The sequence below is a fragment of the Cnephaeus nilssonii genome (assembly GCF_951640355.1).
Source record: "Cnephaeus nilssonii genome assembly, contig: SUPER_18_unloc_1, whole genome shotgun sequence".
NCBI classification, from domain to species: domain Eukaryota; kingdom Metazoa; phylum Chordata; class Mammalia; order Chiroptera; family Vespertilionidae; genus Cnephaeus; species Cnephaeus nilssonii.
Genome location: NW_027645572.1, coordinates 53,886 through 77,542, shown reverse-complemented (window position 1 = coordinate 77,542; position 23,657 = coordinate 53,886). Strand labels below are relative to the sequence as shown.

The window sequence follows — 23,657 nt, the reverse complement described above, 5'->3', positions numbered from 1 at the left end:
TTTTATAATAAAGTAGATTGCATCCATTCACTCTACTTTTCTAACCAAGTTTTCTACATGCAAGCACATGTTTTAAATGTGGTCTGTGTTCAATGCTGTTCCTATAAGTCTGCTATTAAAATACAGTAAACTGTAAAATATATACATACTTGTAAACTATTCCGATCAGTTATGTGCTACTAATAATTACAGTAACTCAATTTGGAAAAAAATTTTGGTATAAGAAATTTAAAAGCAATTCTTAATATACAAACATATTTTTTGCATATAAGTATGATACAGTAAGTAACAAGACTTCATGCATGCCCTAGCCAGTTTGGCTCAGTGGATAGAGTGTCAGCCTGGGGACCAAAGGGTCCTGGGTTTGATTCCGGCCAAGGGCACATGCCCAGGTTGAGGGTTCAATCCCCAGTAAGGGGCGTGCAGGAGGCAGCCGATCAATGATTCTCTCTCATCATTGATGTTTCTATCTCTCTATCCTTCTCCTTTCCTCTCTGAAATCAATAAAAATATATTTTTTTAAAAAAAAGACCATGCATAAAAATACATTGCCTTAGAATAGAATTCTGTAGGAAACAGAAATAAGTGCTCAAAGAGAAAAAGGAAAAATGTGAAATATCTGTTAAAGAGGTAAAAATTTTTTAATGTGTTTTGCAAGTGGATAATGTAGGTACAGAACTGCTCTCATACGTATATTAATATTATACGGAATACATTTTAAAAGGCTGGGTTACAATTTTGTTTTAAAATGTTTTAACAGACCACATTCTCTTTATTTAAATTCATGTTGAAAAATTTCAGGTGCCAGGTTAAAAATGTACAAGTAGTACAGCTTTTCAAAATTCTTTTAGGAGGCACATGTCCGAAGAAAGCATGAAGACACCATGATCTAAAATTAAATTCATTATCCATTCCTTCCAACCTGCCACCCTCCTGCATTTCCACGTATCATTCATGGAGCCAGTCACCCGCACCAGAAACGGGTATAAACTTTCACTACGTCCATATTTCTAACCCCATCAGCTGCCAGTCTTGTTGATTCTACTGTTTTTTCTCTTGACTGTCCCCACCTTCCTTTTCTACTGTTGCCACCATCATCATCTCTCTCTTAAAGGGCTGCAATAGGGTTCCTAAAGGGCTATCCTGCCTCTAAACTTTTGTTCCTCCACTCCATCTTCATCCACTGCCAGGGTTATCATTCTACCAAACAGTTCCGATCAAGCCACCTTCCAGGTGGATGTGCCGATAGGACAAATCCCAATACTTGAGCAGTATGATATGTAAGACCCTCTGGATCTGGCCTCAAGCCACCTTCCCCGGGTTATCCCTTCTCTTTATTTCTCCACTTATCCTATGCATTATTCACCATTCCTTGGGCCTGACCTGTATTTTCTTTTTTTTTTTCCTTTTCTTTTCTCTTTAAATATATATTCTTATTGGTTTCAGAGAGGGAGAAGGAGAAACATCAATGATGAGAGAGAATCACTGATCGGCTGCCACCTGCACACCCCTCACTGGGGATCGAGCCCGCAACCCGGGCATGTGCCCTCAACTGGAATCGAACACCAGACCCTTCAGTCCACAGGCCGGCGCTCTATTCACTGAGCAAAACCAGCTAGGGCCTGGCCCATATTTTCACACCAAAAACTTCAGCCCTGAATTCTCTCTTCATCTGTTAAAATGCCACTCACTTACCACTTCACATCCAGTAGGATGAATACAGTAAAAAAGACATACGGTAACAAGTGTTGGTGTGGATGTGGAAAAACTGCAACCCGCACACACTGCTGAAGGTAATACAAAATGGTGCAGATGCTTTGAAAATTAACCTGGTAGTTCTCTAAAAGGTCAAATGGCCGAACAATTCTTCCCCTAGATATATGTTCCAGAGAAATAAAAACACATGTCCACATGACAACTTATACACAAATGCTCACAGTATTATTCCTAATAGCCAAAAAATGGAAACAACTCAAATATTCACCCCATGACGAATAAATAAAATGCAGATTATCCATACAATGCGATAGCTGTCAATAAGAAAGAATGAAGTACTGATACATGCTACAACATGGATGAACCTTGAAAACATGATGGTAAGGGCAAAAGGGCACTCACAAAGGCCACAGAGTATATGATTCTATTTAAATGAAATGTCCAGGATAGGCAAAAATCTAGATAGAAAGCAGATAAGTGGTCGTCTAGAGCTGGGGAGGTGGAGGATAGTGGCAATTAACTGATAATGTGCATGGAGTTTCTTTTAAGGGAGACAAAAATGTTCTAAAATTAGATAGTGGTGGGACTGCAAAACCCTGTGAATAAACTAAAAATAATAAAAAAAATCACAGAATTATATACTTTAAATAGGTGAATTTTTAGGTATAGACATTATAACTCAATTCAGATATTTAAAATTTTTTAAAGACCACTCATCCTACAAAACCCACTTCCTTTATAAAACTCTGTCTGACCCCTCTTCACTAATAGTTGTTACTTTGGGTTACAGTTAATCTTGCCTTTCTGAGTTCCTGCAGTAATAATTTACACTTCTAATCACCACTTACTTCATTCTGCAATTTGGAGAGAATTTAAAGGGTGCTGAAAACAGATTGTTTGGGTTTAAGTCCTTACTCCAGCACTTGCTAGGTATGTGGCCTTGTTCAAGTTATTTAACTGCTGTGCCTCCGTTTCCTCATCCATAAAGTGAGGAAAATGGGAGGACCTACTTTATAAGACTTTTGTGTGGACGAGTTAATACACATAAAATGCCAATATTAGTGCCCTGCACATTGTATAGGCTAGATATGTAAAAGTGTTAGCTGTTATTACTGTTGTATTGTCACGTTATTATTATATTAACTGTCCATATGTCTGTCTCTTTCTCAGTTCATATTTCTCAGGTCTTAAGGGAAAGGGAAAATTTATTATCCATCCTTGTATTTCCCCAAGAGGAAGAATAATATCACAGACCAGCATGAGGAGAGGAGCATGGGGCCCTGGCTCCAAACCTTTAGATAACTGCCTTCTTCAGGGTGATGACACATCAGCAGTTGGGCAAATTTAATGCAAACAAAGGGCTTATTGGTAGAAAAGAAGAGCAGGAAAAAATGTGTCAGAAAGTGTTCATTAAAATTTTTTACTTCCACTAAGAGATTTAAACCTTCCCAAATATAGACGTACCAAATATATTAAAGAGTCAACAGACTTGCCCAAATTTCCACATTTTATCCACATTTACCCAAATTCCTCCTCCATATGTTTCATTTATTCATTCTTAACAAGTGCCAATTATGCACCGGGCACCACATGCTAGACTCAGAAAATGTATTATCTATTGCTTTTGTAAGGAGATCTCCTCACACTACTAGGAAAGGATACTAAAGGTGTCTGCTTCTAAATATATTTGTGCAATGTTTACTCAAGCAAAACGACCAATTTATACTTAACAAAATATTATTCAAAAGGTGAATTGAGCCCAGCCGCAGTGGCTCAGTGGTTGAGGATCGACCTATGAACCAGGAGGTCACAGTTCGATTCCCTGTCAGGGCACATGCCTAGGTTGCAGGCTTGATCCACACAGTGTGGGGCGTGCAGGAGGCAGCCAATCAATGATTCTCTCTCATCATTGATGTTTCTATCTCTCTCTCCCTCTCCCTTCCTCTCTGACATCAATATATATATTAGAAAAGGTGAATTAAACTGAACTTACATAATTTAACTGTCGGGCATCTGGAAAATTAATATTACTGATCAAAAAGAACAGACTGCTTCTGGCATAAATTGAGGGGAAAAAGCTAAAAATATTGCCTATCTAAAAAAAGAAAAAGCTTTCACAGACCAATGTAGTATTTGTAGAAGCAAATTTCTAGTATGTAGGTTATTCACTAAAACCTAAAGTCTGACACCTTAACTATCATGTAATGTTTATCAATTATGGAAGCAAAATATATTTCTCCCCAATTTTATACAAACTCCCCTCTGCAAGTGAAATCACACACAAAAAACTCTTGAGTACTTGGAAATTCTCGCACTCAAGAATACCAGTTTAGCCCTGGCCCGGTTGTTCAATGGTTAGAGCGTCAGCCCACGGACCGAAAGGTCCAGGTTCAATTCCCAGTCAAGGGCATGTATGTGGGTTGCAGGCCCAATCCCGGCCACATTGATGTTTTCTCTCTCTATCCCCCCTCCTTCCCTCCCTTCTACTCTCTTGAAAAATCAATGGGGGTGAAAAATATCCACGGGTGAGGATTAACAAAAACAAACACGTCAGTTTAATCTGCAAAGGTCTTTGTAGCTACTTTAATCTCATGATCCCTCATATCCTTCATGTGGCACTCCAGTTCTCATAACCCGCTGAGAGATGCTGCTATTGTTTTTACTGATTACCATATTTATTGAGCCAGCTTATTCTCTTTATTTCCAAATGAACAAAAGCTATACTTAAAAACAAACAAACAAACAAAAAAACCCCACCCCAATATATTAGTCATTCCTTCAGGCTTTCCTCAAACTCAAACACCCATTAACAAATTGGAAAGAAAATACATTTTAACCTTGGTCCACAATAGCTGTTAAGTAAATATTTGCTGAGTGAATGAACCTATCAGAGAATGCACCCATGTCTACAAACTCACGCAGAGATACAAACTAATCCAGTACAACCTATATATGTGGGGCATTTTACTATTGTTGTTTTTCTTATTGAATAATTATGGATTTGGTACCAATAAGAAGCCCTTTGCTGTTGAGATGGAAACAAAGTAAAAAAGCTGTTATACATAGTTTCCGGACTATTTTCAACATTGTGGGTGTCACTGGGATTTCAGAGAAAAGGACAAAGCAGGGTCATTGGTTCATTTCATGATGTATATTCTAGGATGTATGGGAGCCAAAATTAGGCAAATAAAAGCTAATTTATTACTGGGACGAGACCAGGGCTAACAGGAACAGCATGCACTTTATCCCTACTTACAAAATAGGTAACGAGAGAAAGTTTTCATTTCAGTAAGTGAAGAAATTAGGGCCCTGGTTCCCAAATTTTGCTATCTATTGTAATCACCTGGGGATTTTCTTTTTTAAAGGCGTTAGCAGTACTGCCCTCACTACACGCTAATTGGACAGTAACACCACCCCAAGAAAAGGATGGTTCACTTGGGGATTTTAAAAAACTTACTGGCTCCCAGCCCCAAAATTCTGAGCTAATTGGCATCAGGCACAACCTGGGCATTGGGATTTTCAAAGCTCCGCAGATTATAATGTGTAGCTCACTGAGAACCACTGCCCCAGGGTTTGAAATGCAGGACTTTCAACAACTTACACCTGAGGCCTGAGAATCTTCAGCTGAGTGAGGATGTCCTTCTGCACCCTGGGATTCGCTGTGGCAGTGAGAGCCATCACCGGAACAGAGGGAAACTTCTGGCGAAGCATATTCATTCTTTTGTAATCCTGACGAAAATCATGTCCCCACTAGTTGAGAAAAAAAAACACAAAACCCGCTTTTCAGACCATTTGAATCTTTCGTGTATACAAAGCAAATACTGCTCTCCACATTCAGAACCACCTTCAGTGAAATAGAATATTCTTCAGTGAAACAGAATAATGCACTCAATGTTTTTTCTCTCTTTGGTTCTGAAAATATATATACTGTTGGTGGTACATATTTATCAATATTTCAAGACGTAAAAAATAGTACTTACCTGATTGACACAATGTGCTTCATCAATAACAAACCGTGCCAGGAGCTTCCTCTCATACAGATTCTCCAGAGTAGAAATCAGCCTGTTGCTTGCACAGACCTAGGCCAGAAATGGATCAATGAGACACATTTAAACATCACATCGCCTCAAGGATTCTGCTGTCTTTAAGTTGCACTACAACTTAAGCTCCATTAAAACCTTCAGAGAAAACTGGTTCTTATTCCATTATATGAAGAGAATTAGCAGAAGTGATAGAAAATAGAGACATTTCAGAATGTTTAGCAAACAGTTATGTATCAGGTCAGTGGTCGTAAAACTTTGGACCTCAGTATACCTGAGGGCCATGCTTACACTGGGAACAGTGCTATGGATACGTTACTTGTACTTGCATGCTTGTTACTTGGGGAGGGGGATATACACACACATATATACACATATTTGTATGTATGTATGTTTGTATGTATGTATGTATGTATGTATGTATGTATGTATGTATTTCATAGCTCTGTCCATGACAGAGCCTAAAAGCAATGATATCCTAGTGTTAACGACCACATCTGGCACCCACACTTAACAGACATGTCAAAAGGACACAGAGGCCAGTGTGATGAAGGTCTCCCACTGGCCAAATTAGAACATTAAATTATATAACAAAAATAGATGCTAGCCTACTATATGAGTTAAAATTCCATAAGTTCATATTAATGTAAGTAACTATGTAGGTAAAAGGGAAACCTCTTTGTTATAGTAAAATGCCAACTGATTAGAAAAATCATCTGGCAGCCATTATAGTAATAGCTAAAGGGGAATCATCAATGGATGATAAAACTATTGGGTAGACGTCTGATGAATCAACAGGATATTTACACAGTTTCAGAGTATCCCACAACAAGTATCTACTATTACAAAGGCAGAAAATAACCAAAAACACTTACATTTATGACCAAAAAAGAGAAAAAAGTAATTTTACAGTGAAGAAGTCTGGCAGACATCACCTTACCTAGGTGATTAGGTTAACTAACATCACCAATAATGGAATGAACTGACATCAAATGCCTCCTGATAGGATGCCCTGAGAACTTATCACAACTTCTGAAGTTCCTGCCAAGATGAATAACTAACTAATCACGAGGAATCATAAGATAAACTCAAGTTGAGGGACGGTTCTCAAAATAACTGGCCTTCACTCTTCAACTGTCAAAATCACCCTAGCTGGTTTGGCTCAGTGGACAGAGCGACAACCTGCGGACTAAAGCGTCCCAGTCAGGGATGCCCGGGTTGCGGGCTCGATCCCCAGTGGAGAGCGTGCAGGAGGCAGCCAATCAATGATTCTCTCTCATCATTGATGTTTCTATCTCTCTCTCCCTCTTCCTTCCTCTCTGAAATAAATAAAAATATATTGAAAAAAAAAGTGTCAAAATCATGAAAGACAGACAAATTATTTAAAGAGACATGACAACTAAATGCAATGCATAATCTAGGAATTTCTTTTGCTATAATGGACATTATTAGGACAACGGGTGAAACTGAAGTTCATAGACTAAATAATAGTGTATCAATGAAAACTTTCTGATTCTGATCACTATACTGGTATGCAAGAGAATTCCTTGTTTTTAGGAAATGCATGGCGAAGTATTTAAGGTTAAAAGAATATATCATGTCTACAACTTACTTTCAAATATTAAGAAAAATAGAATGATAAAGCAATCACAGTAAAAGTTACATTTGGAGTTTCTGGGTGAAAGTCATACAGGAATTCTTGCACTATACTATATATCAGAAATATGTCAAAATTGAAAAATGTACGTATTCTAGAGAGCTCTTAGGAGATAATGAAAAAATATATTGGTCTCCACCCCAGTGTCTGGCAGAGCTCCTGAAATCCTTGCCATTTCCTGAGTGATAAGAGCGCTAGGAGCATCTTTTTACTCTAGAGTCGAGTCTGGGGGGATCCTGGATGGGGGCTGGTCACCACAAAGACCAAGCCATTAGAACCTTGGAATTTGCATCACCACCCCCCATCCTCCAGACAGGGGAGAGGGGCTAGAAATAGACTTAATAATTGATCGTGCCTACATGGGGAAGCCTAAATCAAATCCCCAAAGTATGGGATTCAGAGTTTCCAGGTTGGCAAACACATCCACACCAGGAGGGTGAGACCCCCAACTGCATGAGGGCAGAAGCTCCTGTGCTCTGGACCTCCCCAGACCTCACCCAGCATTTTTCTTCATCTGGCTGTTTGTCTGTATCTTTATCATGTCCTTTAGTAAACTGGTAAACTTAAACACGGCCCTGAGTTCTACGGGCCGCTATAGCAAATGAATGGGAACTGAGAAGGGAGTCATAAGAACTTCTGATTTATAGTCAAATCAGAGAGATGTTATGGGTGACCTGGATGGGGACCAACTACTTATGATCGGCATCTGAAGTGGGATGGGAACAATAGTGTTGGACTGAGCCCTGAACCTGTGGGATTTGACACTATCTCTGAGTAGGCAATGTCAGAATTGAGTTAAATTACAGGACAATCGGCCGGTGTCGCAAGAATTGCTTGGTGTAAGGAAAAAATGTGCACACACTTGATGAGCAGAAGAAAGTATTCTATAGTATATAAGTAATAGTATTAGTAATTATACTTATAATATTACTCATGTAGTATGAGTAATAAAGGAGAGAAACAGAGGAGGGAAAGACTGAGTTTTCCATACTCAAGAGGGAGAACTGAATTGTTTTACTAACACAGCTCTAATGTCATATTTTAAAATAATGATAAAATACAAACCTTCTCTGGAGTAACATACAGAAGTTTTATAATTGGGTCTTTTTTTGATAACTGGAGGTAAATACTTGTAGCTTCTGAGTCAGTCTTATCACCTGTCAGATATGTAGCTGGAATCTAAGTATTAAAATAGTAAACAATGTATATTTTACACATTAATCTGACTTAATCTTATATTTATTCTTAGCTTTTATAAATATTTTACAAGTTACATGTCAAACCTATCAGAGGAAAGATAATCTCAATGTAATAAAAATAACAATAAGCACATAGGACATTTAAAAAAAACCCTTATTAACTATAATTTAAAATAGTCTTCTCATTATTTACTTCTTTTTTTGCTTTCCTTTACTTCCTTGCTTTTCATGTTTATAAGTAATATAAACATGAACTCAGTATCCAAAAGATCCAGTCCTAATGTATAGCTGCATTCTCTTTTAGGTAAATGTGTATTCAGGGTTTTAATGTGTAACAATGATGCAAGGGCCATAACATCAGGACTGACTTAACAATGGCTATCATCACTGCACTAAGACATTCTTTGGAAGGAAAATCAAACCAGCGGTCTTGTTGAAAAAGGTAGTGACGCCCTAGCCAGTTTGGCTTAGTGGATAGACCTTCAGCCTGCAGACTGAAGGGTCCCAGGTTCAATTCTGGTCAAGGGCACATGCCTGGGTTGCTGGCTCGATCCCCAGTAGTACAGGAGGCAACTGATTAAAGATTCTCATCATTGATGTTTCTATCTCTCTTCCTCTCTGCAATTAAAAAAAAAGAAATCCAACATAAAAAAGAAAAAACAGAAAAAGGTAGTGGCTGATTAACCCTGAAAATAATTCTGTTTGATCCCAATATGCAGGATTAAGTAGAATGAATTCATATACAATTATAATCTCAGCCAGGAGGAAAAAGGATACCTGTGTGGTCACATGCATGTGTATGCATTTTAAGATGTTAAGGGAGTAAGATAAGAACTATGCTGATCTGGCAGTAATAAAAAAACAAACAAAAAAAACTCCTTTCATATTAAATAAAAATTTTTTATATCAGGAAAGTACAAGTTAAAAGTTCTTACTAAAATACATTCTCCTAGAATAAAATCAGATGGAACCACAGAAGGTTATCTGTATGAGAATTTCCAGACTTGAGCTTAAATGGACAACTTAATGTAATAGCTGTACTTCATTCTTATAATTCACAAACTATTAAGTAAAAAGGCAGCCCAGAGCACTAAAACATAATTATTTTTAAGTTATATTTTTATTAGCATTTTTATTGTACTTGGAAGAATTCGGTTTTTAACTTACATCCAATGAAGTCAGCTTCTGGACTTGATCTACGATAAGTGACCTCAAGGGGGAAATGACAATAGTGACCCCGGGAGAAACACAGGCAGGGAGCTGGTAACACAGACTTTTCCCACCTCCTGAAAGAGAAATGACAAAGCAATATCTGTCAGGTCCTATCTTGAGAGCATGAAGGCAAAAGTTACAAAGTAAACCACACACAATATTTAAGATAATTAATTAATAGAATGCCAAGTGATATTCCCCCTGGTGCCAACAACTTGCCATATTCAAATGAGCCGAAATACTTAGATAATTTATATGTGTAAGGATTATCTTTCAGGACATCTCATGTAGGTACATATGATAGCAAAAGCAAAAATCAGGGTGGAAAACTTAAATGCAATAGAATTGCTTTAAGTCTACTTGGGAAATCCAAATGCAGTACAAGAGGCACTCTAGTTATGATACTAGGATTAAAATAATTATTTTATATAATACTAGAGGCCCCATGCACGAAATTCGTGCAAGAGTAGGCCTTCCTTCCCCTGGCTGCCGGCACCGCTTCCCTCTGGCACCCAGGACCCAGGCTTATCTCTGGCCGCCGGCAGGCACCTGGGACCCAGGCTTCCCTCGTAGCCCTGGCTTCGTCCGGAAGGTTGTCTGGACGGTCGTTCTGCTGTTTAGTCTAATTAGCATATTAGCTCTTTATTATATAGGATTTCATTTTAAAGAGTTAAAATGTGATAAAATATAGAACACTAAAACCCACAGTTAACATGGTTTAGTATTTCTTTGATGATCCAGAGGGCACTTCTAGAATCTCAGTTTTGTTAAATCACTAGTATGAATACTCCCTGTACTCTTATCCATAGGGTAATATTCCCAATCTCCCTTTGAAGTAAAGGGTAGAACTATATTTGTGTGCATTAACAGAGGACGAAGAGAAATAAATTTCTTTTGAGACCACAGGGTGGGGTGGGTGGAATCTCTCTCCATTCAAATTCAAAATGGCAAGACAATCAGTACACATTCAATGGTAACTGAAATGATTAATCCCTAATTTTCAACTTCATCAGCCCACTGATAATAAAAATTTGTGCCAGGCAGTTTCTAGGACTTCGATTTTTATTTATTTAAATAAAACAGTCCATCTTTTCTGCAAGTGTAGTAAGTAAATTTCTCTTTGGTATGTATGTGTAAATGTCAAGGCAAGACCAGGAAGCTGAGTTCTAGTTTCGGTTCTACCCCTCAATAGGTTATGTGACTTAGACATGCCAGTTAACGTTATCACGACTCAACTTCACATCCTCCAAAATTTACTAGATCAGTAGCTTACAAATTTTGTTGAAAATAAACCACACGCGCACACACACACACACACACACACACACACACACAATATCAAGAGGTTAAATTGGAGTGGAAGGACACATAAAAACACCCCATCGAGCCCTGGCCAGTGTTGCTTAGTGGTTAGAGTGTTGGGCCTCACACTGAAGGGTTGAGTGTTCGATTTCTAGTCAAGGGCACATGCCTAGGTTGCAGGTTCGATTCTAGACCCGGTTGGGGGGTGTGCAGGAGGCAACCAATCGATGTGTTTCTCTCCCTTCCATTCTCTATAAAAACCAATGAAAAAAATATCCTTGGGTGAGGATTAACAACAACAACAACAACCAACACCCCCTCGAAACCTCAAAGGACCATGGAAAGCCCCCCAAAACCAGTGGACGACCCAGGGTCCTTTCCTGCTTTAGTTTTGGAGCACCAACTTGGAGTTGACACAGAGCACAGATTAAACAAGTTAATGAAACAGTAAATGGTTATTAATCAAACATCACCTAAATTTTAAAACCAGTTTGAAAAAATTCAGATAGCCAGATAATACTATTAAACAATGATGGCAATAAGACGGCCCAGGGAAGACTGCATGTGCAAGTACTGAAACTCCAAACTCCCCCTGGTTCTTATCCTAACTGCTTATTTAATACTCTGCCTTGGATGACTATAAATCATTGAACAGCTGTTATAAACATTTATAGCACAATGAAAAGTCCTGGATCTCTTCAAAGCAGGCCAAGAAAGAACTATGCTAAATGCTTTTCATTTAATTCTCATAACACTCTGTGAGGCAGGTTATTATTATCCCCACTGCACATGTGGGGTCCAAGGAATGAAGTGCCTGGCTCAAGGTCACACCGCTAAAAAACTCCGGAGCTGATGGTTTTAACCACCCTAGAAAACTAGACTGTAACAAATAAACTGCCAGAAATGGTCACATCTCTATTCCAGTCCTACATTTTTATTCATGTTCCAGACTAATTTAGATTAGAAAAGGAAAAATTCCCAAAGAGAAATTCTATATCAGTTAAACACAACCAGCTTTGAGTTGAAAATCTTAAAGGGCTATAAATGTCATCATGTCAACAACTAGAACAGAGGGTATGAGGTAATACACTTTCTTACTATGGCATGGGAGGGTTAGAGGCCCATAAATGATAGAAATACTGTGTCGATGTTCTTTTTATTTCTATTAAAGGGCTTTCATTTCACATCTGCCAATGGATTCCTGCCAATTCATATCTAAAAATACATACCAGTGGGCATTAAGATAAAACAGTCTTCACCAAGCAGTGCAGCATTGATCGCCTCTAGCTGATTAGTTCGAAAATGATGTAGACCAAATTTTTTATGAAAAATCTTCATCATTTCTTTTGTATGAGGAAAATTAAGACTTTGGAAATGCTCGTGATTCAGATTTCTGGATGGTAAATTTTGCGTCGACTGGTCTAAGAAAATAATCAATGTTAAGAAAAAGCAGTGCATTAATGTCACAAGTCAGTTTTAGTGTTTACCCTTTGCCCTGCATGATCACTGACATCCCTTTCCCTACAGCCAATTCCTTCTTTAACCATGTACCGAATTTCCTTCCATACAAGTGTCAAAGCCACCAAAGACTTCCTAAGGGCCAAATTCAAGTCTTTCCTTGATTTTTCTACAACACTAACTCTACTCTATTGCCTCTTTCCTCTTCTCTCTTGACTGACCTTCAAGGCAACTGTGGATTTAAATTCCCTCTCTTGGTTCCACTTCCTCCACCTGCCCCTGAAATTTGGGAGTCTTTCAGACACTTGGGGCTGGGCTCTTTTCTGGAATTTTCCTAGTCCTAGGATCTTCAGCATCACCTATGTGCACAGAAGGCATAAGAACTGACTGATCCATTCCTAAATTCTAGTCCTATATGCATCTTCAGTTGTCTGCAAGACATTTCTACCTAGCCCTGGCCGGTTTGGCTCAGTGGATAGAGCGTCGGCCTGCGGACTAAAGGGTCCCAGGTTCGATTCCAGTGAAGGGCATGTACCTTGGTTGCGGGCACATCCCCAGTGGGGGCGTGCAGGAGGCAGCTGATCAATGTTTCTCTCTCATCGATGTTTCTAACTCCCTATCACTCTCTCTTCCTCTCTGTAAAAAAATCAATAAAATATATTTAAAAAAAAAGACATTTCTATCTAAATGACTTACCAAAACTGTAAGCTCAACAAGTCTTGAAATAGCCCTCCTCAGCTTTTCTCCAAGTCTTCCTATCTCCTGACTCCCCTATTTCTGTTAATGGTGTCATACTTTCCCAATCACCCAGTCAGAAACCTCAGTCATCTTAGCTTCCTGATTCTTCTTCCACAATGTCACTCACATCTGCCCCCTGCTCTCCATCCGTACTGTCGCAACTTTGGTTCAACTCAGAGAATTAGAGCTCACGCCAGCTTTGGCAGTTACTCCAACCCCAACGCTCAACTATCTCAAGATAATTGCGAACGTCAAGTATGACACATTCTAACAGCATACAAAAATAAATCCATTAAAGGTTATTTTAAAGGTCAACAGTGTAACTATAAGAACAACCTTCATGGTATTAAGTCATCAATAACAAAAATAGAGAAGGCTGTGCTTTATAGAATGTTGTACATCTAAACTTGTTTCAGTAAAACAAAACACTTTGTTATAACTTTATAGGATTGATGTAAGGTTTTAAAATTAATTTTGGCTCTTCTCTGCAGCCATTTTTTTTCTTTTTATTTTATTTTATTTTAATGAATCTTTATTGTTCAGATTACAATTGTTTCTCCTTTTTCCCCCCATATCTCCCCACCACCCAGTTCCCACCCCCCCTCTGCCCTTACCTCCCCCGTGCTGTCCTTATCCATAGGTGTATGATTTTTGTCCAGTCTCTTCCCATACTCCCCACACAGACATCCCTTTCCCCCTGAGAATTATCAATCCACTCCCGTTCTATGCCTCTGATTCTATTAAGTTCACCAGTTTATTCTGTTCCTCAGATTTTTAATTCACTTGACTTTTAGATTCACTTGTTGATAGATATGTATTTGTTGTTCATAATTTTTATCTTTCTTCTTCCTTTTCCTCTTTTTAAAGAATACCTTTCAGCATTTCATATAATCCTGGTTTGGTGGTGATGAACTCCTTTAGCTTTTTCTTATCTGTGAAGCTCTTTATCTGACCTTCAATTCTGAATGATAACTTTGCTGGGTAGAGTAGTCTTGGTTGTAGGTTCCTGCTATTCATCACTTTGAATATTTCTTGCCACTCCCGTCTGGCCTGCATGGTTTCTGTTGAGAAATTAGCTGATAATCGTATGGGAGCTCCCTTGTAGGTAACTAACTGTTTTTCTCTTGCTGCTTGTAAGATTCTCTCTTTGTTTTTTGCCCTTGGCATTTTAATTATGATGTGTCTTGGTGTGGTCCTCTTTGGATTCCTTTTGTTTGGGGTTCTGTGCGCTTCCTGGACTTGTAAGTCTATTTCTTTCATCAGGTGGGGGAAGTTTTCGTTCATTATTTCTTCAAATAGGTTTTCAGCATCTTGCTCTCTCTCTTCTTCTGGTACCCCCATAATTCTGATGTTGGTTCGCTTGAAGTTGTCCCAGAGGCTTCTTACACTATCTTCAACTTTCTGAATTCTCTTCTCTTCATGCTTCTCTGGAGGAGTGTCCTTGGCCTCTTTGTATTCCAAATCTTTGAGTTGATTCTTGCGATCCTCTAGTCTGCGGTTGGGTCTCTGTATAATATTTTTTATCTCAGTCAGTGTATGTTTAATTTCTAGTTGGTCCTTTTTCATATCCTCGAGGGTCTCATTGAATTTATCGGCCTTTTCCATGAAATTCTTGAAAAACCTTATAACCGTGGTTTTGAACTCTATGTCCAGTCGCTTGTTCTCCTCCATTTCTTTGGTCTGTGATCTGTTTCCTTGCCTCCTCATTTTCTCTGCTTCCCTGAATTGGTAGGGTAGTTTTGTGTACTAGATGTCCTATTGGTTCAATGGGTCAGCCTCCCAGTTACTTGAGGTGGACACTCTTGGTGTACCCTTGTGTACTGTGTGTCCCCCAGCAGGAGCTACAGCAAGAACTAGTTTTCTCCTCCTTTGCTTGGGCAGTTTTGGAGCAGTCTGACTGGAGCTGCAGTTAATTTGGTTGAGCTGCCACAGAACAGGCCATTTATATGCAAAAGCCACTGTGTGGAGCCTGGGCGGGTTTGTAGAATGTGCGGGGCGGGGCCTCAGGGCGGGGCGGGGTCTCAGGGCGTCACTAGGCTAGGGCGTGGCCAACGGAGATGGCTGGCGTCAGCCGTCTCTGCCTTTCCACGTTTCCAAGTCCCTGCGCCCCGCGCTCCAGCGCAGTAAACCCTGATTGCTGGGCGCACCTTGGCAAAAAAGTCACTCACTTTCCGACCCGATGGCTGAGAGTCCAGCTTCTCCCCGTAGGTGTCTGGGTCTCCCGAGAATCCCCAGAAACTGGATTTCAGAGTGATCGGGAGCTTGTCTCCCTGCGGGTTGAAGAAAAGCCGCGCACCCAGTCGCCCGCCACCAGCCCGATTCGCGCGCCTCCATACCTCACTCAGTTTTTCAGCGTTTGTGCTCCTTTCTCTCCTTAGTTGTAAATCTGCCACTCATCCAGCTTTCCCGTGGTTCTGGGTGGTAGACGTTTTGTCTTTTAGTTGTATTTTTGAAATTGTTGTGTGAGGCAGCAGATTAGTTGTCTAACTATGCCGCCATCTTGGTTCCTCACAGGGAGGGGTTTTTCTCTCTGCAGCCTTTACAGTGGCTAATTTCATTCCTCCAAAAACTTCCCTCACTAAACTGAGCACCAAGAGGGCAGGAACTATTCATCATTTATCTATTACCAGAACCTAGAGTAGAACATGCACATAGTGGGCACTCAATAAATATTTGTTGAATTAATTAAAAGGAGTCTAGGCCAAAAGAAATAATTTGATTGATTTAAGAAATGTGACTTCACACAATTTACAATAGCTAAGATCTGGAAACACAGCCCATCAGTAGACAAGTGGATAAAAAAGATGTGGTACATCTACACCATGGAATACTATGCAGGAGTCAAAAAGAAGAATCTCTACCCTTTGAGACAGCATGGAGGGACCTGGAGAGTATCATGCTAAGTGAAATAAGTCAGTCAGAGAAAGACAAGTATCACATGATCTCACTCATATGTGGAATCTAATGAACAAAATAAACTGACGAATTGAGTGGATCCAGAGACATGGAAGCATGGAACAGAGGGCAGAATCTCGAAGGGAAGACGGGGGAGGGTGAGTGGGTGGAAGGTAATAAATAAACCAAAGACCTTGTGTGAATATATGCATAACCCATGGACACAGACAACAGGCTGGTGAAGGCCTGGGGCAGGGGGCGGCAGGCTGGAGGGAGTCAATAGGGAGAAGAAGGGGGGAAGGAGACACATGTAATACTTTCAACATTAAAGTTTAAAAAAATAAATTTTAAAAAATGTGGCTTCAAATCTGTCTTCAACTGCCCTGTATTTTAATATTTTGAGACATAAACATTTCTCTACTTGATAAACTGATCAGTTCTCATCAAGTCAGAATTCTAAAATATGCACTTACATTTTTGAAATGACTCTGAGAAGTTTCTATTTTGAGCAGTAGATGTCACAGGAAGGCCGTTTGTCTTGGTTGGAGAAATTCTTCCTGATACTGATTTAACGGGCCGACCTTCCTTAATAGGTGGATAGGCAGCTGTGGAAGATTTGTTCGTTGCCAAGTCCTGCATTATATTTTCCCACTCATCATCATCATCCAAGTCATCTATGTCAAAATGATCAATCTCGCAGGAGGCCTGGATTTCTCTTTCTACGTCACCTGTTGAAGCAGTATGTTTATTCTGATCTTTCACAGCGGTGCTTGTAAGAAAACTTCCTGGAAAATGAGAGCTTTCATTTCTTTTTTCTATCCTTGGTGTTTTAGCCCAGTTGCTACTCACAAAGGACTTCTGTAAATGGGAATTGAATAATGGTCTTTCAAAGAGATTCTTCTTGGTGACCGAGAATCCTGTCTTTCCTGGGGTAGTCATCAAACACCCCCCAGAAGAAATGGAATTTGAGGGAAAATTTAACTCATCAGAACTCCCTGTAAGGCAGGAATCGCTCTTTGAAAATGTATAAGGCAAGGAAACAGATGCCATGTCCTCCATGGGGTTACCAAGGGCATCAGGCCTGCACCTCCACATTGAGCCAAGAACACTGGCATCACTTGGGTTAAAATCTGCTTCAGCCAGGAGTTTCCTTCTGAAGAGAAAACACACAACACCATAGTAAGTGGGAGTAGTTACCACGGTAGGCCACACAAGTAGTTCTCATCCCAAGTTGTGGCAAAATACATTCCCTTTTTTCCAATTTCAAAAATTTGGATAAAATCGCCGAAACCGGTTTGGCTCAGTGGATAGAGCGTCAGCCTGCGGACTGAAGGGTCCCAGGTTCGATTCCGGTCAAGGGCATGTACCTTGGTTGCGGGCACATTCCCAGTGGGGGGTGTGCAGGGCACATTCCCAGTGGGGGGTGTGCAGGAGGCAGCTGATCGATGTTTCTCTCTCATCGATGTTTCTAACTCTCTATCCCTCTCCCTTCCTCTCTGTAAAAAATCAATAAAATGTATTTTTAAAAAATTTTGGATAAAATACTAAAGGAACATTTTGAAAAAGTAAATAAATTTAAAACATAGTGACAATCTATCCTACTCGGAATGCTAACCATTTTGCCCTGTACATTTCTGATATGGAGTGGTGGCGATGCAGTCAGATACACTCCAGACGGAGAAAAATCAAGGTACCTTATGTTTCGCTGCTGAAGCAGATCGTTCCCACAATTCAGAGCTTTCAGTTCATCATCAGGAATAGCATCAACTAAGTTACAAATGCGGTCCATCACTTGAATGAGCTGCTGCTGCGCACTTATCTGTCTACCTGTAAAGTAATTATGGTGTTAGTATTGTACCTTGAAAACAAGAGAGACAAGTTTTTCAAAGTCATGCATGTAAAACCTGAAGTAATTTAAAAACAAAATTATAAACAACTTTATACTGTCATTATCTGCCCGTGAAATATGAAATCAGATTGTCTCTAATTCTCTATCATGAGAATCTGCAATGATGTTATTTAATTCCATGTTAATTCTTAATATTTCTCTTAGGGTAACCAAGGTCATTGGAAGATAAAGTTTTATCAATTTACTATGATTTTTTTTACTAATTTCAGGTGTAAATCTCACCATGCCCACACAAAGTATATTATAAAGGGCTGCACAGGCAAGGACTCCTCACCCCAATCCCCCACCCCCCCCCACCCCCGCCACCACCATTTCCCAACTCATTCTCACACAGATGCTTCTTCCCACATTGCTCTGTACACCCCTAATCTGTTCTCTCTTCCTCTTCTTTCTGCCCGTCAGACCCTTTAACTGACTGCGCCTGGTCAGCAATTTCCCAGTAGCCTCATTCTCTCCTTTGAACATTTTCTTTCCCTTATTCTCTGATTGTCTCCTGTTTTCTCTGCAGCCCACAAACCGCTTTTTCTCCTGAGTACCTTGGGCCCTAAGGGTAGAGTAGTATCTTACTTGTTTCCCTAACCCATTTTTCCCCCCAATTGATTTTAGAGGGAGAGGAAGGGAGAAGGATAAAGAGATAAAAACTTGAATGAGACAGAAACATCAATTGGCTGCCTCCTGCACGCCCCCCACCCCCTACTGGTGATTGAGCCTGCAACCCAGGCATGTGCCCTGACCAGGATTCGAACCAGGGACCTCTTGGTTCATGGGTCGATGCTCACCACTGAGCCCCACCCGCCGGACCCAAGCTTCCTTTGGATGGTAACACCATAGCACCCAGACTTTCTTTTTGGAGACCATCCCTGCCCCACTCCCTCAGTGGGCACCTGAGGTAAGTCAGCTCAATGAGAATCAGGTCAAGTTCTTTGGCTGGCCGGAAAAGAGGGCCTCTCTTTTCAACAAGCTGGACAGGCTGCTGGTGGCCCTCTCTTCCACCGCAGAGGGAAACACACCTTGGAAAGAAGACTAATACAGGGGAAAGCAGAAAACAGAGATAGAAAGAAATGGAGGATTGAGATGGAGAGATGAGGCAGGACAGAGTCGTCAGAGAAGGCAGGTGTGAGAGAAATTCCTGATAACAATAGTTGGGTATCTGAATCCAGCCCTGCCACTCCACATTCTGTATAACCTATGTAACTAAGAAATAGAATGTCAAAGAAGGTGAGTCTTTTCATGAAGGAAACAAATGGGTTAGGGAAGCAAGTGAGATGCCTACTCTACCCTTAGGGCCCAAGGTACGCAGGAGAAAAAGCAGCTGATGGGCTGCAGAGCAAACAGGAGACAATCAGAGAAATAAAGGAAAGAAAATGTTCAAAGGAGAGAATGAGGCTACTGGGAAATGGCTGACCAGGCGCAGTCAGTTAAAGGGTCTGACGGGCAGAAAGGAGAGGACGAGAGAACAGATTAGGGGTGTACAGAGCAATGTGGGAAGAAGCATCTGTGTGAGAATGAGTTGGGAAATGTGGACTCTTACTAATGACTGATGGACACAGGAACATGAGGTATGAGATGGTAAAAGTGGAATTGCTGAATTCCTACTTTCTTCTGTGTTCTCTGCAGGGAGAACGGGCATGAGATTGGAAAGAGGAAAATAAATAATGGTCTGAAGGAAATGAAAGCCAAGACAGGCTCAGAGAGAGGGACAGCCATCGGAAAGAAGCTCAAGTCTTCTTGTCAAGGCAGATGACACTTCAGAATACAAAGGAAACTGCACACAAGATTTCGATGATATCCGAAGCATCTAGTTGATGGAAGAGTGAAGACAAGCAAACATTGTTCTAATTTTCAAAAAAAAACCTGTAAAGTGAGTGCCAAAACCGACAAGCTGATGACCTTGATATTGATTTAATACAAAATTCTAGAACACGTTATCAAACAGCTGCTTTGTGAGCTCTAAGGAGAGGAAACAATTATAGAGTTAGCAAGAGTTATAAAAATAAACCAGCCATCTTAATGCTCTAAGTTCTTTGAAAGGATTACTAGACTGGCAGATAACAATAGCTACCATTTATTGAAGGCCTACAGTGTACTTTACTTGACAACTACTCAGCAAGTTAAATATTATTTTCACCGTTTTATAGAAACTGAGTCCAGAGAAGCTTAACTGATTTGCCAAAGCACACAGGCGGACTGAAAGGTCCCAGGTTCGATTCCGGTCAAGGGCATGTACCTTGGTTGCGGGCACATCCCCAGTAGGGGGTGTGCAGGAAGCGGCTGATTGATGTTTCTCTCTCATTGATGTTTCTAACTCTCTATCCCTCTCCCTTCCTCTCTGTAAAAAAATCAATAAAATATATTATAAAAAAAAAAAAAAGAAGAAGTGATGATGAATGGACTGATGTCAGCTGACAGGGAGGCCTCTAACAACATTCTGTAGGGCTGTTCTTGCCCCTGTCCTTGCCAATCATTCTGAAACTTGATGCAGAAACATTACAGTGCAGAGGCCATCAGTGTAAACTCAAGAGCTTCAAGGCTGCTGGGTTCAAATCTTAGCTCTGCTGCTGTCTACTTCTAAGACCATGTGTCATCACTCCTGCATCTCAGTTTCCTTATTTGTAAAACTAGAGGATCAATGCACGAAATTCGTGCAAGAGCAGGCCTTCCTTCCCCCGGCTGCTGGCACTGGCTTCCCTCTGACACCCGGGACCCAGGCTTTCCTCCGGCCACTGGCAGGCACCCGGGACCTGGGCTTCCCTCGCAGCCCTGACTTCGTCCAGAAGGTCGTCCAGAAGGACGTCTGGTCTAATTAGCATATTACACTTTTATTATTATAGATGGGGATAATAGAAACTAACTTAAAGATCCTTTGTAAGGATTAAATCAGTTAATATTGTAAAGCACTTAAATAAACCAAAAGAAATTTGGAGCAAACAGAAACAACACAGAGACCTCTAGGCACACCGCATGTACAACATCCATCAAAGAAGAATAGAATATGTCCCAGAAATATTCAGAGAAGAAAAAGAGCTCTTGGAAATGGATTTGATAAAAATGAAAAACTCCACAGAAGAGTTAAAGATAAAATTGAGGAAATCTCCCAGAAAGCAAGAAATGGAAAACAGGAAAATAGGTAATGGAACCCTAACATCCAAATAAGAGAAGTCCAGGAAGAGTGAAAGAAAAAAGTAGAAAATAAAAGGAAATGCCAGAAAACCTTCCAGAATAGGACACAAATTTCTAGACTGAAGGAACCTCTGGGAAGTAGAATTAGGAGAAAGGAGACTGCTGTTTTTCAATCTTATAGTACTACTGGGGGCCCAGCGCGCGAAATCACATGGGACCCAGAGTTAAGTCCCGCTGACGCGGCAGGACGCAGCGTCAAGTCACCTCCTGGTGACCAGTCTTTGGTTGCTACAGCGTTACGAACACTGGGTTTTTGTTATATAGATTGGGTTATTTCTACTAGATACTTGATAGAAAACATTTTAATGAATTAAGAAACAAATCCAACAACCAAAAAAGTATTAAACTTTAAGACCCAAACCCAGAGTCTTTACCAGGAGAACTAGGAGGATGTCTAGAAACCAGTATTTATAGATAAGAGTTAAAAGACCTAATAATATGTAGCCTTAAAAAACACACAAAAAACTTCTGGGAGCTTCAGACTTACTTCACAAGGACTAACCCTTTGCACTCGCTTGCTTTTTTCTCGATTCCTTTATTCTAATGCTAACCGTGTCGAGTCACACTCGACATCCGAGTGCAAAAGGTTAACTTCTGGGAAAGCAAATTTTGGTTTAATATAAGAAAATTTTCTAACAAGTAGCGTTTTCAAATTAAAGAATGAATTACCTTGTGAGAACATGAGTTTACAAGTTGTCTGAGCACATGCTGGCTAACCAATGAGCAGGGATGATTCTCTATAAGGAACTATAACTTGCCATCTTATGCTATACAGTCACAGGTAAAAATACAATCTTGCTTGGTTTTCGAAAGTAAGCAATTAAAATACATGACATGTCTAAAAGACTTTTTGTACCGCCACAGTCTCTGCTAGTCTCTTGGTTAGATGGCTGAGGAGGCACTTTCTCTGGTTTTGACAAGTCCTCTGGTGTGGTTAGCCCATCCTTCTTTCTGTCACAGGTGTCAAGCTCCTTTAACATACTACAAGTTTAAAAACATACAACCAATCAATATATAGAATACATAATTTCCCCTCTAATATTTCTGCACAGCTGGTCAGACAATATAGAACAGAAAAGAGAAACATATTTTTGTATCTTCTCTATTCTAAAACCTCTTTAGCTGGCCCTCAAAGTCATTCATCTTCTGGCCCAGGAGACCTTCTCAACTTTGTCTCCAATTGTGTCCTTTCCATAACCCCAGGCTCCAATCACAGTGCATGACTTACATTCTTCACATAAGTCCTGTGTTGGCTATTTCAGAAGTTCAGCCTCTGCTCGTCTATGAAAAACCCACCATTCCAATCTCTTCCTATCCAAATCACACCTGTTCTTCTAGGCCCAGCTCAAGTGCTATTTTTCTGATTTCTCCAGCAAGTGGTTTTTAACATCTCTCTCTTCTGAGATTCCAAAGCATTTTATCCATATCTACGTGTATATGTGTATCTGCACATATAACTAACTTATACAGATCATACAAATATATATTAACACATATAAACATGGTCAGTCTGACTAGATATAAAATATACTTTAAAAGTAACAAAACAAGTACTAATTGTTAAAGAGAAGGTACTGTGGTAATCCAAAGAAAGATAACACTTTCTGGAACTTGAGAAAGCTTTGCAAAGGGGGTAGATTTGGAGGAAACCTTGAAAGATGGATATGAGAAGTGAGAGACTATGAAGAGATAGAAAAGACAATTCTATTCAGTTAGTATCCAAGAATCAACTGTACTTTTCTAAAACAGGACTTTGGAATGCAATCTTCTAACTAAACCAAACACTGATGAATAAAACTATCCTATCTAATAAAAGAGTAATATGAAAATTGACCATCACTCCAACATACAAGATGTCTTCCCCCATGTGGTCAAAGATGGCTATCCCCAAGTGGACACAATATGGCCACCACAAGATGGCCTGCAAGGGAGGGAGGTTGTGGGCAATCAAGCCTGCAGGGGAGGGCAGTTAGAGGTGACCAGGCTGGCAGTGGAGGAAAGTTGGGGGCAACCAGGCCTGCAGGGAAGGGCAGTTGGGAGGGACCCAGGCCTGCAGGGGAGAGCAGCTGGGGAGGACCAGGCCTGCATGGGGGGGGGGCAGTTAGGGGTGACCAGGACTGCAGGGGAGGGCAGTTAGGGATGACCAGGCCTGCAGGGGAGGGCAGTTTGGGGCAAACAGGCTGGCAGGGGAGCAGTTAGGCATCAATCAGTCTGGCAGGGGAGTGGTTAGGGGGTGATCAGGCTGCCAGGCAGAAGCAGTTAGGGGCAATCAGGAATGCAGGCAGGTGAGCAATTGGGAGCCAGCAGTCCTGGATTGTGAGGGGGATGTCCGACTGCCCTAATCCTACTGG

At 40.4% G+C, this 23,657-nt stretch overlaps 1 protein-coding gene across 3 annotated transcripts in view; it reads right to left on the bottom strand.

Annotated features, from left to right (window-relative positions):
- Window positions 1-23,657, bottom strand: part of LOC307114380 (recQ-like DNA helicase BLM) — a 79,924-nt gene that overhangs the window by 39,580 nt on the left and 16,687 nt on the right. For 2 of the 3 annotated variants that reach the window (XM_079800974.1, XM_079800973.1), the window contains exons 5-12: window positions 22,163-22,287; window positions 17,912-18,044; window positions 16,691-17,370; window positions 12,356-12,547; window positions 9,780-9,898; window positions 8,479-8,592; window positions 5,697-5,795; window positions 5,318-5,466 (exon numbers count right to left, since the gene is read on the bottom strand). In XM_079800974.1, coding sequence (XP_079657100.1) covers window positions 5,318-5,466; window positions 5,697-5,795; window positions 8,479-8,592; window positions 9,780-9,898; window positions 12,356-12,547; window positions 16,691-17,370; window positions 17,912-18,044; window positions 22,163-22,287 — 1,611 coding nt within the window. The remainder of the gene's footprint in view (window positions 1-5,317; window positions 5,467-5,696; window positions 5,796-8,478; window positions 8,593-9,779; window positions 9,899-12,355; window positions 12,548-16,690; window positions 17,371-17,911; window positions 18,045-22,162; window positions 22,288-23,657) is intronic. The other variant, XM_079800975.1, reaches the window with a different exon arrangement.